At 42.9% G+C, this 19,015-nt stretch overlaps 1 protein-coding gene across 1 annotated transcript in view; it reads right to left on the bottom strand.

Moving 5' to 3' along the window:
• ABCA4 (ATP binding cassette subfamily A member 4) overlaps positions 1–8,755 on the bottom strand; it is a 110,718-nt gene extending 101,963 nt beyond the window's left edge. Inside the window, 5 exon segments of the mRNA XM_064148254.1 lie at positions 456–583; positions 4,753–4,892; positions 6,739–6,880; positions 8,082–8,175; positions 8,690–8,755. Of these exon segments, the coding sequence (XP_064004324.1) occupies positions 456–583; positions 4,753–4,892; positions 6,739–6,880; positions 8,082–8,175; positions 8,690–8,755 (570 nt within the window).
• Between the last annotated feature and the right edge of the window lie 10,260 nt (positions 8,756–19,015).

Raw genomic sequence — 19,015 nt, 5'->3', positions numbered from 1 at the left:
TCTGAATTTTCTGAAAAGATCTATCATTCAGTCAGAATGCAAGATCTGCTTCTCCACTCCAACCTATTCCTGTGACGCAATGCAGCACTGGGGAATGTAATTGTTCAGTTAAGAACCTCAAAACAGTTCTCTGCTGCTGTTCGTCAGGACTGCTGCCTACAAGACACACAGCTGCCTCCTACTTAAGATCCAAATGTTTATCACTGCCAGGGTGAATACATTGCTTGACAACAACAGGTTTAGATGTTTGTGGTTTGGTGGCAACAATAACATGAAAAAAACCCTGCATTTCATGCATATTCAAAATGTTTTTAAAAACAAACCAACATTTCTTTGAGACTTACAAAAAGAAGTTGTACAAACAACCTCTGAAGCAGCAGGTATTCTGAGCACAAGGTCCTCACGTAAGCTGTTTCACATGTACAACTCAAGAGATTGCATTCTCCTTCACCCACCTGTTCAGGACGCACTTGTGCATTAATAAGCTGGAAAACTACAACATCTGGGAGGCCAACATCTTCCAGCAAGAAGGAAGTAAGGGTCTCCCCATCTTTCAAAATGTCTAGAATTCGTATTCCTCTTCCTGAACAAAAAGAGGAGTGCAGAGATTAGTGAGGCATCTAACAAAGGAAGTTAAAAACTAACTCATATCTCATATCCTGGCCCAAACCCACAGAAGGTCTCACATATGCACATGGTGTTTTAGGGTTAACACTCCAGCTTTATACAAGTTTTTAAATAAATAATCATATTGGCTATAGAACAACGACAATAGATAAACCTATATTGTTCCATTCACTTGCTATTTAGGATGAAGTCTGCTGCATAGACAATTTTCTTTCCTTTGCCTTCTTTCTGCCTCCTGCTTTTCACTGTCATCCTTCCCTCCTCTGCCCTGACTGACTTCTGCACTAACCTGAGTAGATAACAGTTGGTGCCTTTCTGGGTTTTTCTCTCTGGTTGGCCAGAAGAAGGTGGTGGTTAGTCCCTTCTGGCCTGTGTTATTTATGAGTTATAAATAATAGTCAATATATGCAAATATAGTTTCTGCACATGCAGTGTACGGTATGTTTTTAGATTTCAGCTTGCTGTAAATACATAGCTTCATTTGCTTCAAGCCTTCTGAGCTGGTCTGGTGATTTTATTTGGCAATAATTTTCATCCCATCACAGTGCAGCAGTGACTAATAAGTCTCAAACTGGTTTTTAAATTCAAAATCATTTTAATCCTTTGTTGGTGAATGATCATCAGAAAATGTTGTTTTTTCTAACTCTGCCTGTCTGAGCTCTTGTTTCAGACAGAACACCAGCAATAGAAGTACCATCCCTGAGAGCATTTGAAATCTCTGCCTTTTTTTTCTAAGGTAATGCTTTGTTTTAAATGTCCAGATTCAAGTGTGCTACTCTTTTTAGTATCTTTTTTTTCTGGGCCTTGTATAAATAATGTTAATCAATCATTTATATTCACACTCATGTATCACTTGTTGTTGATTAATCTTAGTTAGCTCTTCTTATTCTGCGGTGTTACAAAAATGTCTTATGGAAAATCTTTCATAAAACCCATAAAAACTTCCCTGGAGAAACCTAAAGCTTAATAGTTGTATTAAAAAAGGTTGCCATCTACTAAGCTAAAACCTGTCAAACATTCAGGCAGATGAATCAGACTACCCACTGCTAAATGAATACAAGAGAGGCCAAAAAAATTCCTTCATCTGTACCAAAATTCAAAACACTGCTGCCCTCACAGTGAAACAGCATTGATCTGTTCAACTTGTCTAGTATAAGTCATTATCAGTGTGAATCCAGTGCACCCCAAGCAAAAGCTCAGGAAGTGAATCTTGCTTGTGTCCACTGAATACTACAGCCTTTATGAAGGCAGGTTTGCAAAGAATCAAGAGTTTGGTGAAGAATGTCTGCCAAATTTTAGTTCTGTCAGTAAGGTAGCTGAAACTGGTAGGACCAGCATGCACCACAGTGACATGGGAAATGGAACTGCAGGCATCTCCAGATAAATATGCACGGATCTGCTGATGAGTATCTCTGTTCTGTGAGTAGAGTCTTATCAGGGTTTGACAACTAACTTCCACAATTCCATCTGCAATAAGCCTATTCAATTGCTTCTACATATATTTATTCAAGCAGTAAACACTGAAAACAATACTAGGAGGCCGGCCTCTCTCATTCTCATTGATGCCTTTCCTGGCACCCAGGCATTGCAGAGGGAAAAGCACACTGCAGAAACACGTCTTGTCAAATGTGTCCATGCAAGGCTGAAATGGGACAAGGAAGGACTCCAGAGGTGTATCTGGCTTAAAAAATCAGAAGGAACAATTTCAGTTTCTAAGATTTGTTATTTTTCATTACTCAGCTTTGTAGCTATAAAAATATTACATCAGGACCATTACTTCCAGGCAATAGTAGTAAGCTACATACAGAGAAAATTTAAAGAACCAATTCTGCAGTACCCTTTCTGTCTGTGGAAAACAGGTGATGATACACATGTTGTTAGTTTAGCTCCAAAACTGACTTTGTTGCTTTGCTTTCTGAAACAGAAGATTCCAAACTTATTTTTTTCCAAGTAAAGCACATTAACAAAACCCACTGGTTCTGCAAAAGTATCAGCACTGTATTTCACAGGAATGGGGAGGGATGTGTTCTAGGTTACAGCTGCTGAGAAAAGTTGAGAGTGGGATGCAAAGGCAATTTCCCAAACCAAGAGTATGGTCCCTTAGAAGTATGTTGCAAATCCGTGACATGTTTTGCTTTTCCCCACCTCTAAACAGATCGGTTTGGTTTCTACAGCTGTGTACAAACTGCAGCTCAGACTACATCCAAATTCATGTTGTTTGGGTTCTGGGACACTTTGATTGTCTCACAGGAGACAACCTCCTTTTGCCTTCTTGCTGCAAACCTCTGAGAAGATTGTTGGGGAGGGGAAATTAATTGATGCGAGATTATATTTTCCAAAATTAATATTGTTTATTAATTTTTATATTCAGAACTCTCGCCACCCCCAGCCACTAATTTTAATAATATTTTGGTTCTTACACAGTCATGGAAACATTCTATGGAAAATATCTAGATCTAGTAATAACCAGCAAAATATTTGAACAATAATTGAACTGGAAGAGAAGGTTCTGCAGTCAAATGCCGCTTGCAGTCAATATGCTGCTTGCCCAGTAGCTGGGCTCAAGCTCATTCTGCTCTATGGCAGAAGGCAGTAGAGAATTACAAAGATATATTTAAGCATTTACTCATGAATTATTATTACTCTCACAGGGGCTAGCCACAGACCAAACAGTGCCCAAATGCTTTCAGGGGACTCTGTCTTGTTGGGCGTTGAAACTTGAATCTTCCTGGCTTCTGGGGACAGGACGCAGACAATCTCTGTCCCTGTCTCCTGGCTTCTTCTGGACAATCTGTGTATATGTCCAGGAATTCCAGGCAGGACCTTCAGGTGCAGAGACAGATGTGGTGCAGTCTCAGCACAATGTCACGTTGGCCACACAGGCTGATCACATGCAGATATCCAGGGTCTGCTCCTGCTAACTCACAGCACTGGCGTTCAGCAGGCAAGCAATAAGGCAGCGTGCAATAGCAGCAGGGCTGGGCACAGCAGAGAGAGCAGGCAAAGAGCAGGGAAGTAAAGCAGGGAAGCAAAAGCAGGTTGTTCACCTGTGTATCTCCTTTTATCAATGTGGGCTGAGATTAATTGCCCTTTGGACACAAGAATAGCAGTTAGCCATACCATATTAGGCAAAGCCATAGGCTTGCTTTTCCCTAACTTGGGAAAAGCACAGGCCTTGCACTAGGCAGGCACAAGCTAAGTGTGTGTACCTTACATCACAGGACCCTGGGCAGGCCAGACTCTGTGGATACAGGTTCTTTTGTGTCCATTTCCCATGCTTGCCTCCCTGATGGATCAGAAAATCATGCCTAGGCAAGGCAGGACATGTATAAGCCTATTTTGGGCCTATGAGGCCTACCACAACAAAGATTTTGGAGCAAATATGTCAGATGGTTTATTCACATTAAAAATATACGGAGAGTGATTATTTGATTTTAATAAAAATATTACTCTTGGCAGAAAGGACTTGAGAGTGGGACAGATCAAGTCTCAAAGCCAGCCCATTTTTGTGCCTTTAGCTGCAGGGGTATCTTTTCAAATTCCATGCTTAAAGCCAAATATTTTCCCCCGGGTTGTCAGGTTGTTTTAAGTAAGAACAATGGAATCCTGTTTATAAGTGTACAGTGTCTCCTCTCTAAACACATCAGCAAAACAAGAGGAAAGTGTTTCCTCCTTCACTATTTTAGCTAATGCTTGAAATAAAGGAGCTCAAATCTCTCTCTGGGGCATTCCCCTTGTATGTATCCAGGCCTATTTCTAGATTTCCATTCCTCCAAAGCATTCTTCGGTGACACTTTTTCACTGCTTGTGCCTCTGCTGTAATTGCACTTAAACGTCTTCACCCAGGCTGGTACCGAGATACCTGTGGTTTGGCCTTTGGAGTTTTGTGTACTGTTATTAAGGAAGATGGTTGTGGATCGGAGTGGATTGCCTTTCTCTTTGCTCTCAAAAGAAAGATGATTGTTGTAACACTGGATGAGCTTTAACTTACTCACTCAAGCAGTAAGCAGAATAACAAACAGCCATTTAAAACACCTTAGAATGTTTTCAGCCTGCAGAGTAACTACTATTCAGCACTCGGAAAGGAAAGTTCAGCAGTCTGAAGGATATAAACAGAGCAATTACCTTCAATTCTTTCAGGGTTAGTTCTCATTGTTTCCATAAACTGAGTCATAACGATCAGTTCTTCCCAGATCCTGCCAAGATCACGGATTTCAGGGGCTCCCAGTAAGAGCTCCTGGGCATCTTTATATACCCTTGCAAGGCTGAAAAAAGGAACAGTGAGCAACAATAATTTAAGACTGATAACTCTTGAGAAACTTTCACATTTAGAAAACAATCAAAAGATTGATTTTCTCTGCTAGGGATGAGGTAAAAATAATTTGGTTTTCTTCAGTCTTGAAACTCAAAGTTCAGTTTTGTGGTAACGACAGAGCAGTTTCAGGTGACAAATTCATTTGGGTTTGGAAGTCTACAGAAGGTTTAAAGGGGCTGCTGGTGTTGTGGAATATTTGCCTCTCACACCTTTGTTAGCCATGCTGCTCTTGCTGGAGAGATGGCATCTTCCCCAGACAGTCTTCACCTCAAGGTGACACTGCAAATCTGCTCTCATTTTGGCCCAGGCTCAGCTGCAGCAGCTGGATGGGACACTGAGCACATGCCACCCTGCTCAGACAGAAAAGCAACATGGAATGGCTCAAACAGAATCCTCCTCCCTCTCACTGCTCAGTTCTCTCCAGTGTAAGGATGACACTTTGATCATTTCAAAACACTTCTCCTAGGAGAGAGAGGGAAACAGGAGCAATGCTGTGACAGGCAACTGCTCACCTGCTGGTTATGGGTTGGAAGCTGCAGTTCAAGCAGGGATGCAAGCAGGTCCCAAGTTTATAAAGTATGAGCAACTCTTCTCACCGTGGGGAAGGCTGCTACAGTGCTTTAAAGACGTCATGCTTTTCCATACATGGAATGGTATAGTTCAGTCCTCGCCTCTTATTTTAGGTTACAGGAAAGTGCCAACAGGAAGGGCTAAATTCTTTCAGGAAGCACAATGTATTTGCTTCCTCTGCACGTGTTGAAATCATTCTGACTCTCAAAGGGACAGTTTGCTTTGTAACAAGCAACCTAGACAGGACAGAATGTATAGAATCCAGAATGCTCTAGCTTTGCCATGTGGCTAACCGTAGCCCACAGAGATGGGCCAGCTGACTGTGTTAATTCTCCTTACTAGGAAGAAAATGTCAGATTCTAACACAAAGCTATGTGCACTCTTGTTATGGGAGATTTAATGACCTCAACATCAATAGCTTATGACTTTCCATCATCCAATGCTCCAAGTTGGACTGTTTGCAAAAGTAGATTTGAAACCCTCTTTATGGCTACTCTGATGATTTTTACTCTAAGGATCTGTGTATCATATTCTGTCTGTCATAACTCAGCTGTAAGCAATACTACAGTAAAGCACTCCCCCCAGCTCGTTTTCACCAGCAATCCATCAATTTCCCATCCTGTTTTGTTCCCTAGCTAGTATCTGGAAGTGACTGTGATGACCAAAGTTTCACAAAAGAGGTGCTACAGAAGTAGCAATGCAGGTTTCCCTTTGCTGCTGCTTCATTCATCAGGGACCACTGGAGTGATGAAAGCTGTAGGGTTTCATACTCTTGTATCAGAAGGATTTGTCCTGTGCCATTCACCACGCAGCAGGCAATGCAGAGGATGGAGTTTATTTTGTGAATGTGCATTACCCATAGACCTGTGCAAGTGAACTCTTTCTTGAAAGGGCCCAAACCTATCATCATGAGCTCTGTCTCTATTTTGCTGACTGTTGTTGAGGTGAAGCTGGTGTATTACTGCTGGAAATTTTTGTCTTCCATTATTTGCACCTGGTGTCCTCTTAAATGCTCACCTTTCCCTCTGCTTCCACAACACAGACCCATTGTTTTAAAAATATGAGTGCACTGAGGGATCTTTCTAAACAAGCTAGGACACTCCATCCTTTCTCTTTGCATCACTCATGCACATGAGTGTCCAAGAGGTGCCAAGAGCAGCCTATTGGCAGCTTTCTAGCAGGGCTGTATTACTGAAAGCTGGACTCACACATACAGCTGTGCTTACATAGAATTGTTGTAGTTGGACACAACACCTGGACCTTCTCCATGGGTTGGGCTCTGGAAACAAGGGTTGTTCACATTGCAGAAGATGCCATGCAACCATGGCAGCACCCCTGCAGATGGCATTGCTTTGTTGGGAAAGTGACCTAGGGTACAGAAACACAGAATATAAATCACAGAAAAGATCCAATTAGAAGAGCCCTCCAACACTTGACTCAGCACTGAAGGGTCAACACCAAACCAAGTCCCTAAGCAACAGGCCCACAGGCTGCTTAACAGCCTGAACACCCCCAGATGCCTCAGCCTCTCCTCACAGCCCAGCTGCTCCAGGCCCTTCTCTGGACAGGTTCAAGCCCCTCTATGTCCTTCCTGTAGTGAGGGCCCAGAACTGAACCCAGCACTCAAGGTGTGGCCTCCCCAGATCTGAGCACAGGACCATGATCCCTTCCTGTCCCTGCTGCCCACCCTGTTTCTAATACAAGCCAGGATGCCACTGGTTTTCTTGGCCACCTGGGTGCTGCTGGCTTTTATTTAGTCACCAGAACTCCTCTCCAAGTTGCAGCTTTTCAACCATGCATCCCCAGCTCAGTAGCTTACCATGGGGTTGTTGTCACCCAGGTGCAGGACCTGGCACTTAGCCTTGACCCATGCCTCTCACCTGTCCATATCCCATTGTAAAGCCTCCCTACCCTCTAGCAGATGGACACAGCCACCCAGCTTGCTGCTATCCTCAGAGTTACAGAGGGTGCCTCAACCCTCTCATCCAGATCGCTGACAAAGACACTAAAGAAGACAGGTCCCAGTACTGAACCCTGGGGGACACCACTAGTGACTGGACACCAGCCAGACTGAACTCCATGGGCTCAGCCATCCAAGTAGATGTTTATTCAGTGCAGAGGGCACCAAGCCAAGCCTTGTGCCAAGAGTTTCTGCAGGAGAATTATTGCCTTTTCTATTGCAGCCTATGTGCCTGTGTGAATTCAAACAGCATGACGGGCTGACTCGCTGCAAAAGCAACACAATGGGAGTTGTATAGATTTCTTTCATTACTAATGCAAAAAAAAAGCTAAACATTATGATTATTTTAAATTGAGGTGAATACTGAGCTAACTTCAAAGGTAGCAAGGCAGTCCTTTCTCTGTAACAGAATGACAAAATTGTGCAACTGGACAGAATCCTGACACTTCATGCGAGTGTGACCACAATATATGCTAAAATTAACTATGCTGCTTGAAGGAAACCCTGTTCTTTTACCAGTGCAGAGTAATACTTGGAAAACAGGGCCTAGTATCTCTGAGTAGCCATCTAGTACAAGTTAGAGCATGGAAATATCTGAAATACTCTTACATTCATGTTGGCGGTACAGTGGATTAACTTTCCTCAGCCAGACGAGGGCAAGAAACAACGACAGAGGCCATACAAGCTCCACCAGGAAGCGAAGCTGTGGGGGGAAAAAAGAGAGAAAACAAAAATCCATTAAAAACAAATGTTACAGATGAACCATGCATAGAGTCCATGCATAGAATCGGGAGGAAGGGGGGGGGGAGCGGGGGGGGGAAGAGAGAGGAGGGAAGGAGAAGAGGGGGGGGAAAAGAGAAAGGGGCAGGGGAAGAGAGAGGAGGGGGAAGGGGGAAGAGAGAGGAGGGGAAGGGTGGGGGGAAAGAGAACGAACTTAGAAATCCAGCCTCCCTGAGCTGAAAAGTGATGATGACGTTTCTATCAGCAGATGCTTTTACATGAAAATACAAACACCACTTTCAACAGCTCTTCTCCTGGTGCACAAGTACTGTGTTTAGTCTGCAGACTGGCTTTGCAGAGCACCCCAAATAAGGGTGCAGACAGAAGGTCCTACAAGGATCACCTTTGCTTTCTCAGGGAGTTCGGGATGTTCACCTTCTTATACGTGTAACAATCACTTCACTCCGGCATGTGAAACCCGAAGACCAGTGCTTTACCTTTTGTCTTCTCCGGAGGATCCAGTTCTTCCAAAGCAGAAGTCTGACTTGCCTGAAGAAGCTCATCCTCCTGCATCACACTTCTGGTTAACCTGTTGTAAAGGATTAATTGCCATTTCTCAGCTGACAGCTGAAACAGACTTCAGATCAAACTGACAGCTTCCTGTTCTTATTCCAAGACTATGTTATCATACAGATTGGTCCCTTTTATTGTCAGCACCTTTTCATTTTGCACAATCACACATGAAGAATCCTCTGTTTATTTTGTGTTTGAGACTAGTATGAACATTTTACTGAGAGAAATTAAATCCTTAGCTGTGAGAAGAAAGAAAAATAATAGTGAACTATATCACTCATTCTTCTGAGAAACGCAAGTAGTCAAAGATAAGACACTCACTTCTCAGTTCTGATTTGTTCTCCTTCTCTCTGGTGGTCTGTGTGGTTGCATCTGCCTTAACTCTTTAATCTGACCTAACCTTTTTTTTTCTCTATCCTTCTGTTTGTCTTTTTGACATCTCACCTCAGATCTCTCCAGATTTATCACAAGAGATATACAGAGACTGATCTGGTTATTTCTGAAAGGAGGGAAAGAAGGGGAAAGGGGGGAGAAGGTTTTCGCTGGGGCCGTTTTGGGAGCAATTTTGTGTTTCTGTGTTACTTTTAACTTGTATATTACTGTAAACATTTGTGTATATTATATATATATATATATATATGCTTGTAAATTGTGCTAAACTGCAAATATGGCTTCCTTAACTTCCAGCCAACTGAGTCTAGTCTGGTGAATTCATGGTGGGGGGAGCCAGGTAACTCCCAAACCATCACATTTTGTTTGGAGGCAGTTTCCTGGGACACATCAGGGAAAAAAGGAAACATCTCTTTCAATTGAAAACTATCACTGACATTGAATCTAGCTATTAAACTTGGACTAGCAAATAACAGTAGCAGTTAATTGTTGCATCACTGATGAGATCAAATCTGTGCTTTCAAACTACTGTTTTTAGTTTCTCCAAAGCTGTTTAGTTATTATTGTAAAGACAGAATTAGGTTTTCCAGTCAAACACTATAACTGTGTATTCATTAATGAATTTTTGAAGCCAAACACATTTTGCTTCCATTAAAAAAAAAAACCACCTATCATAGGATCTCATGTTCTTACTATTCTAAAGTCAGCAACTCCCACTGTGTTTTAGCAGGCATGCAACAGAATTTAAGCCATTGTATGCTCTGCTTTCTAGATTCTTGACTCATTTTATCAACCATGAACTTTCACCTTCCAAAGTAAAAAAAGGGAATTTGACAGATAAATCTAAATACAGTGACCCATTAAAGAAACCAACAAGCTACTTATAGTAACTTTCTACCTACAGTTGTTTAATGAGATCTAATGGTCAGTAACTAGAAGAGCATGGAACAGGAAATGGAGGTTAGACCCTGGAAAGCACTTCCTTGTAATAAAAATGGTGAAGTAGTAGAACAGATGGTCTGGGAGTGGGGTCCCCACTGCTGGAGCTTGATCAAACCTCTGTCAGCACTTACAGAGGTAAAATTGCTAATGGATTAGAAGAGTTGTTGAGTCTTCATTGCCACTGCTCTTCCACAGTTTTGTTTCTGGAAAATGTATTAGATGGAGGAGGCTTTGTACAATTCTAACCGGCAAGGCTTGGAAAACAGGTCAGGACATTTCAGCCCAATGTGCCAACCAAATATTAGATAAAAATCTAATTACTTGACCATTTCAGAAAATCATCTCAGGTCCACATTTCATGGACCAAAACTTAATTTAGACATCAACAGGGGAGGAGGTGGCCAACACTGAGGAAGGGATCCTAAAGAATGTGCAGACCTCTTGTGGCATACAAGGTAAGGAAGAGATGGGAGCAGAATATTTAAGGCCAATCTTAGCTAGAACTGGCTCTGCTGCATATAATGAAACAACGATTCTGCAGAAAGAACATTCACACAAAACCCACTCTGGCAACACTTGGAGCTCTTCACATATTTGGTAAGCCAACAGCTTCAGGCAGTTTTCAGTGTTACTTGATCAAGTTTAATTACTTGAGCCACAGAGCACCACGAGAAGTGAGACCAGTTATGAAAAGCTGTTGCAGTTATAGAGAGTAAATGGAGTAACACTTGATGGTTTCTTAAGCCGTTAGCATATTCGTAGAATCATAGAGTAGCTTAGGTTGGAAGGAACACTAAAGATCATCTTGTACCAAATGTCTTGACCATGGACAGGGACACCTGCCACTAGACCAGGCAGCTCAAAGCCCCATCCAACCTGACCACACTTCCCATAGACAAGGCATCCACAGCCTCTCTGGGAAATCTGTTCCAGTGCCTCACCACTTCCACAGTGAAGAACTTCCTCACATGTAGTCTAAATCTCCCCTCCTCTAGTTTAAATCCATTAGCTCTTATCCTATCAATACATGCACTTTAAAAACGCCCTTCTCCAGCTTTCTTGCAGGTTCCTTTCAGGTACTGGGAAGTTGCTATTAGGTCTCCCCAAAGTCTGCTTTCCTCCAGGCTGAACAACCTGAAGAATTCATACTAACAAATTAATTCTGCAGCTGAGCAAATGAGGAAGAACTGATTTTGTTCAACCTCTCCTCATCTTCCTCTAAATCCCAGATAAGAACTGTTATCTTCCTGCAACAGAAAGATGGTAAGGCCATAAAAATCTGCAGTTTGCCCCTCCTCTTCCCCCTGACTCCTTACTGATTCATCCACCACTATAAGCTTCTTTCTCAACAAGGAAATCCTCAGCAGTACTGAGTCTTAGCTCCCATTCCTACATTTCTGGCTATGTCTGGTGTAGCTGCAGTCAGTCACCCTGTAACTTTCAGTATTGTTAGCCAGAAAATGTGGAGTGCAAGGCTCTAAGCAAGGAAATGGCTGCTGGCATTTGCTCTGGAAAAATTTACCTATTTTTGTGAAACTAAAAATGTAAGTAGCAATTATGCTAAACCAAATAAATCTGAGGGGAAAAACAGACAGCAAGTAAGATTATCCAGATTGTGCTTGGTATCTAACCTTCGAGGATTGTTTTATAGAGCAAAATCCTCATTAGTTACATTTATTGATAGTGATAAGGAGAAATGCTACTTGTAAGTGGAATAACTCAGTGACAGACAACCTAATTCACAAAGGGTTGGGATTTTGCTAAATGAGTCAGAATTTACAAGGTGGTTTTTTTTTTGTTGTTGTTGGTTTTTTTCTTGGCCTAAGTCAAACTATTTAAGCTATGGCATAATAGATGAAGTGTAATCAATGTATAAAACTTTAATGAAGATACCATTGTGCTCGTGGAACACTTAAGAGTCATCTCTAATATATTTACAAGAATACATTTGTATTGCCCCAGGCTCCTTCATTTATAAAACCTTAGAGGAAAGAAAGAAAAGAACTTTACTTCAAAGATGTGTTAATGCATATTAACCTTATGCTGCTTAGAAACCTGGACTAGACAGGTGAACAGGAGACAGTGTGGGGAAAGAAAGAACTTGAGGACCAGAAGACATTGGACAGATGAGCCTCAGGGTCTGCAGCAGTGGAAAATAAATCAGGAGCCCCCAGATATTCTTTCCTGACTACACATTGAAGTAGAGCAAACCACTGTAATACACTAATGGAGTCTGAGCACAATAAAAATGGTGCCTAGAAAGAACTTGTTAGGGACTCCACTTGGGCTCAGCAGATATAGAAATTTCTGGAGTGGTTAGTCCTGGTAGACATGTCTCTTGCATCTTGCTCAGTAAATCAGCAGTGACTTGAGACAGGTGCAATTAGAAGCACATATGCACTAGGAGAAAGGCAGTTTCCAGAAAAGCAAAGCTTGTTGAGACAGATATTAACCCCCTCCTAAACCCAGAGCCAGCCCCGCACCCTTGTCAGCTGTTTGTTCAGGTTTGCACTAAGACAAACAAGGGCTGTCACCAGCCTGAAGGGCAGCACACTCATGGGATGTGATCTGCACTTTGGTTGTTCTCCTCTGGCAGGAACTGAGTTCTCTTTCCAGAGGGCTGATTGGAAGGGCCACCAAGAACAGCTTGGTCCTGTCACCAGCATACTACTGAAGCAGCCTATGGAGCTGTTGCTTAGGGACGTGGCTTTGTGTTGACCCTTCAGTGCTGCATCAAAGATTGGACTGGATGAGCTTGGAGGTCTCTTCCAACTTGATGTTTTCTGTAACTCTGTGAAGTGTGGAAAGACTCTTAGAAAGCCCCGACTCAAGGAAAGAAAAAAAAATAGTACTTTTCGGGTTTACTTTTTTCTCTCTCCTTTTTTTTTTTTTTTCTAGCAGTTCATCCAATAACATATTACAGTATCACAGTATCACCAACATGCAAGAAGGAATTCCTGTACATATTCAAAATTCACATCTATTGTAGGCAGAATGCAAGAAAATTAAGTCAGCAATTGGTTACATCAACCATTACTGTTAGTTTGGATACACAGTATAATACATCTAAATACTGATTGCAAGTCAGTAGGAATAAATTAATTTATACATTTTTAAAAAATCCCGAATTACTTAAACTTCAGTCCTGTCTTAAAATATCCAAGACAACATCAGAAGAAAAAACAAAATGCAAGATTTTTTTAGAAATAATCTTGTGACAGTGTGGTAATTAAAAAAAAGCTTTTTCTTAACTCTGGCTTTGGCATTTTGGCAGGGAAATGAAGAGACAACTTCTACCACGTAGAACTTTTCATCAGACAGCACATTTTGTAGTGTTACAGCTGGAAGCACAGAAAGGTGTCTGGGTCAGGAATGAAGTTAACCATTTCTTTCTCAGCTGGACATACTGGAGGCTGGACAGTTATGCAGTATTTCTGTATTTTACTTTATGTGAGGTGGGTAACAGCAAGGCCTGGAAATGAGGCAAGCAAACAACACAGCACAGAGTGAGGTTTCGTGTTCTGAAGGGCTTCCAAACACAAAAAAATACCTCTTCCCTGTGTCTTGATGGTTCAGTAGAACATATCTGGCCTCCAGACTGTCAACAGAAGTTAGCAAAGGATCCTCTTACCCCACTTATATGACATCAATTACACCTTAGTATCAACAGCTAGCCAAAATTTCTCTAATTCTTCTACATTTGATCATTACCTACAGTTTGTTCTTGCTTTTCTGATGAGTCTGAACTCCAGGGCTATACAGGGCTAAGAACAGTGCTGCAGGTTCCTTCTATCTCCTGCTCCTCAATATGATCCTGATAAACAAGCAGCACCTTTGGCAACTTGATTAGCAGGTGGTTCCAACTGTGTGGCTGCCAATGTGGCCTTAGAGGACACAGAGTTGTGTCCCACTACTCCAAGCCTTAGTCAATGGGATTTTCAACACCTTCCCTAAGTTTCTCCTGCCTCATGCAGGTTACACAAGTGTTTATTTCCAGTGAAGCAGATATTTTAGAGACAAGGCTTCCAGGCTTTCTAGGCAAATCAGAACACAGTAACTGCAGGTGAAAATTTTGTTTCACCCCACTCATTTTTTGTGAATTATTCTGACAAAATTAACATCCTTGTTGTTGCTACACTTCCTTCATGAAACACCTGGGAAGTTTGTTTTTGTAACATTTGTGAGTGAAGTGCAATATAGGCAATTTAGTACCAGTTCTTCATGGATCATCACTCTCTAAGAACAAAGACAGCAAGACACCGCTACAGGAGAGAAAAAAATCAATTTGTCTCATCTGATCTTAGATGTTCTATTTTCTAGAACTTAGAAAACATCAGCAAGCTGCAAAGTCACTCAATACTTAAATTGTGTGTTCTGACTCATATCTGCAGAGATGCAAACATAGTTGAAATAGGACAGAGCTTGTTGAAGTTCTAATAATTACTAAATCAAGCTAGAAATTAGTATCATTGCTCACTTAACGCCCCCTGCAGAAACTGCCTCTCCCTCTTTCCCCGAACCCCAGGTAGCATGGTCAGGTTCAGAAGTAAAAGAAGCACTGAGTGAACACTGAATTCTTTATAGATCTTCAGAGACAGCAACACAGCAAAACCTCCAAGCAGTGCCCACACCAGGCAATGGCTCTGCACAGCCACTACCTCTGTTCCCCTCATTGCCTCACTGTGACTACTCTTCCGAGAGGCTGCTGTTTCTTTCTCATTAACAGGCCTTCAAAGAGACATTCGAGAATCCTCCACAGAACTTCATTTCCCTGAATTTGCCACCCAGCAGATTTAGAGCAGGCCATACCATAGCTCTGACAGCACAGCACCACAGCCAGCGCACTGCTGCTCTGTGTGCCATCTCAGGACCTTCCAGACTGGGCAGATTTGCCAGCTAGCAGCTGACTGACTTCAACCTGGCTTCACGAAGCATGACATGGTCACCTCCTCTTTCACGAGTGGCTTTGATCTAGTCTCTGTAGGACACAGGTTCACATCACAGCTGAGACTCGGGCTGCTGTGACCTTGCTCGAGAAACAACGGGCTTTATAAAGCAGCAGAGGCAGGGCCACTGTGATTAATGGCGCTGCAGAGCTGAGGAATTAGTGCTGCTGCTTGGCTGAAGGCTGTTTAGGCAAGCACTACGGCTCTGTTTGAGGCAATTTAGTAGCTTACTCAGGAAACAAAGATTTGAACCCTGAGATTTTAAGTTATTTGAAGAAAATGTTTCTGTTTTTTTCCCCTGCTGCCTGCTTGTACACGGAGATGAGTCCAACATAAACTAATCTCTCCTAATTAGATTTTTTACATCACAATCGGATGATGGCAGGGTATACCTGTTTTGTACATTCAACCACATTAGCTGTGCCTGTGACTCATTTCTGCTCTCTAAAGGATGGGATCTTTGCAAGCACAGAGAAAGTTTATGTGAGGCCATTCATTTCACGAGGGAAAGGAAAACGAGGGAAAGGAAAACGCAGTTCAATCCCTCTGCTAGGGGGATTGCCCCCCATCGTCATCTGGGCATTTCCTAACCATCTGCATTTTGGTGACAGCAGCAGCAAAAAAGGAGGCATTCCATTCATCAGTCAGAAGCAATGAAAACAAGGAGCGGAAAGAGAGATTTGGTGCTAAATTGTTCTTGAAAGATGACTGTGATAGATACCTGGTAATAGCAGTGCCCTGAGATGCAGTTCATGAGTACCTACATGCAGGGTCCTGAAATGTGTACGTTATCTCTTCACCTACACCACTTGAACAGTTTTTAAATGCCAGCATTTTATTAGATTTCCAGGGTTGTACTGGACTTTTGACTACTGATCTGCTTAAATGCTGTTTGTCCAGCAGATTATGAAAAAATCTCTAATAAGCTCTGCAGGAAAAAAAATGCACACTGGTGTGTAGTGGGTGTGCTCATAGGCCAATACTTCTGATTTTCAGCAGTAATGCTTTCCAGCATCCAGACAGTTTCTTCACTGGTGAGATGTTCCTGCTTACACAGGTAAAGAGCATGTCCCTAGACACAACCTCACTAGAAAGAGAACAGGCAAATGACAGGGGTGTGCATGGATAAATTCATCTCACATAAACAGACACCTATTTGTGTGCATAGTGAAACCCACACAAACACAGGCTAACGTTTGCTGACCTAAGTTTTACACCCATTTATCTTTTGCTGGGGAAAACACCCAAGCTGAAAGTTTTGGAAGTTTTCATAACGTGTTTCAGAGGCCTCCCTGAAACAGATAAGGAGTAACCTAGAGGACAATAATGGGAAGTTCTGGCAAGCTGGGGTCAAATGGTATTTCTTGGACAGAGTTGCTAATAGTAATAAAAATTAAAGAGAAGTGAGGAAATAAATTGCACTGCTCAGATGGCAAAGGACAGGCTGCAAAGAAGTGGGTGCACAGAAACTAGCAAAAGTTGCATCAGTCACAAAGTTGCCAAAATAATCCTTATGGGGAGTGCTGAAAAGAGTAAGAAAAGTTCCAAGGAAACGTCTGTTTTGGTTCTAAGAATCAAAACCAACCAGAATCAGACTCCTCCACAGAGAACTGTGGCATTTAAACAGACCCTGTCCATCTGCAAACACAGCGATGCGCTTATCACCCCAATCTGTGCTTAGACAGCACCCAAGTGCGAACTCGAAAAGCATGGTTTCTGCTCTAGCCTAATCCGGTTTACTTCACATAGAAACGTCTTTCATCTGGCAGCATGGGGGCTGAGGAGTGAGGACTTTAATATTCCCCAAACATTTCACATTTTGGAAGATTTAGGATATTTTTTCACCTGTCAGTGAAAACACTTTCCAAAGATCTCGTCTCTTTGAATTAGAAACAGAACTCCCCTCTGTCTACAGAGATAAACGGGCATGCAGGCAGGACATCTTCACTAGAAGCATCCTGTGAAGCATTCTCCCGTGAAACTTATCTCCACACAGACACAATTCTACAGGATGGCATTGTTCGCAAACATCGGAGATCTCCATCCTCCCTCTGGAAAACAAACAAACAAAAAAACTATCAAGCTACTACCTACCTACCTACCTATCAGTGGAAGGCTGAAAGGGTTTGTCTCCTCTCCCCAACCTGCTATGTTTTACAGTGAGGGAGAGTGCTGAGGACGCAGCATAGCGTCAGAGCTGTCCCTGTCTGCATGGAGTGAACGTCTGTCAGCAGCTGCAGCACGGCAGCTCTCTGCTGAAGCCAACCTTCCAATTTAGTTTAATCTACAGAAACAAAGCTCATCTGCCCTGAGCTCACTCTGTGCTACAAAGCACAGTAGTACATAGAGGAAAAAAAGTATAGACATGCTCTGAGCTAAGTCCCCAATATCAGCATGTATGTGCAGGCTGCCTTCACAGAGCCTCCGGGGCAGTCAGGCCTCGGCCATGCTACAGAAGCTAGAGTTCACGGATTTGCAAGCCAAACACAGACTTCTGAAACACAGGCAACGAAAAACAGCCAAAATTACCACAAAAGCTTACCTCATGTGAGCACTGCTGTGCCAGGTGAAAGAGAAGTGTCCGCAGGACTATTCAGTTTGGCTGCAAAGAAACACACACTCCAGACGCAGCTGGTGCCTGCACAATAACAGCTCTTAGCTGTAAGGAGATTGTTTTAATCCCTTGCTCGATACAGAACAGCTCAATCCGTGCGTTTAAGGACTGCTGAACAAAACCCCTCGCAAAGAGCCCATCGGAGCAGTGCATGCACAGGAAAGCCTGCACTAGGGAGCTGGCAGCACATTGCGACTTCAGAAAACAGAATTACCTAGAAACTCTGGCACAGAAAGTTCTCCTCCTCAGAGGGCAGGCCGCCTATGCCTGCACTCTGCATGACCCCAGAACCTGCTCACCTGAGGGTGGAATTACAGCAACTGCCTCGAAGTGAAGCCCTTTCAAGCACAAGAGCTCAGATCTGCATCAGAACCGACAGAAACAATAAGGCCCTTCAGGACCATTTCCAGTCCAAAAGAAAGCCATTGACCTAAAGAGTCTGCCAGGGCACAGGGCACGTCCAGCCACTGCCCCCAGGCTCCGCGGGGCCGTGCTGCTGAGGCAGCCGAGGTGCAAAGGTTACAAACATCTACAGATGAAGAATTCACACACAGGCCCTTCAGACTTTGCTTTCCAGCACCAAGCAGGCTGCCTCCTGGTCCATAGGTCTGCCTGGAAATTTCTGGAGGAAGCCTCTGCCCACCCCTCCCTTCCTCTTGCTGCTGTCACCATGCTGTGTAGCAGTGTCGCAGAGGGGCATTCTGCCACCTACACTGATTTTGGCGGAGGGGAGAAATTAATTGATGTGAGATAATATTATATAAAAATATTTATTTATTAAACTCAATGTTCTGAACTCTCGCCACCCCCAACCACGGTATATTAATATTCGTTCTACACAGTTATGAAAACATTCTAGGATAAAATATGTACAGTGACTTATTAATTACTAGCAAACATTCAAACTATAAACAGAGAGAGGAGTTTTCCCCGCGGCTTAATGCCTTTTGGGGTCTATACACTATTTGCCCAGCAGAGCAGGCTGGAAAATGATTCTGCTCTATGGCAGAGACAACTTATATTACAGAGGCATCAAAACAATTACTCACAATTCTGATTAATCAATAATCACCCTCCGGAGCTATGTCACAGCCTATCCCTAGTGTCCAAACTTCAGGGGATCTCTGCCCATGGACTTTGAAGCTGGAATCCTCCTGGCTTTAGGGGAAAGGAGAATCTTCCCAGCTTCTGGGGAATGACAGTCTCTGACCTGGTTCTCCTGGTGAAGGATGCAATCTCTGCCTTTGTGCTGCTGGCTTCTTCTGGATGCTCTGTCCAGGGATTCCTAGCAGGCAGGATCTCAGGTGCAGGAGGAGGATATCGTGCTGTCTGAGCACGGTCTAAAGCTGGCCAGACAG

The sequence above is a fragment of the Pogoniulus pusillus genome, chromosome 8, assembly GCF_015220805.1.
Source record: "Pogoniulus pusillus isolate bPogPus1 chromosome 8, bPogPus1.pri, whole genome shotgun sequence".
Taxonomy (NCBI): domain Eukaryota; kingdom Metazoa; phylum Chordata; class Aves; order Piciformes; family Lybiidae; genus Pogoniulus; species Pogoniulus pusillus.
The sequence above is the reverse complement of the archived record's forward strand: the minus strand, read 5'-3'. Positions and strand labels throughout refer to the sequence as shown.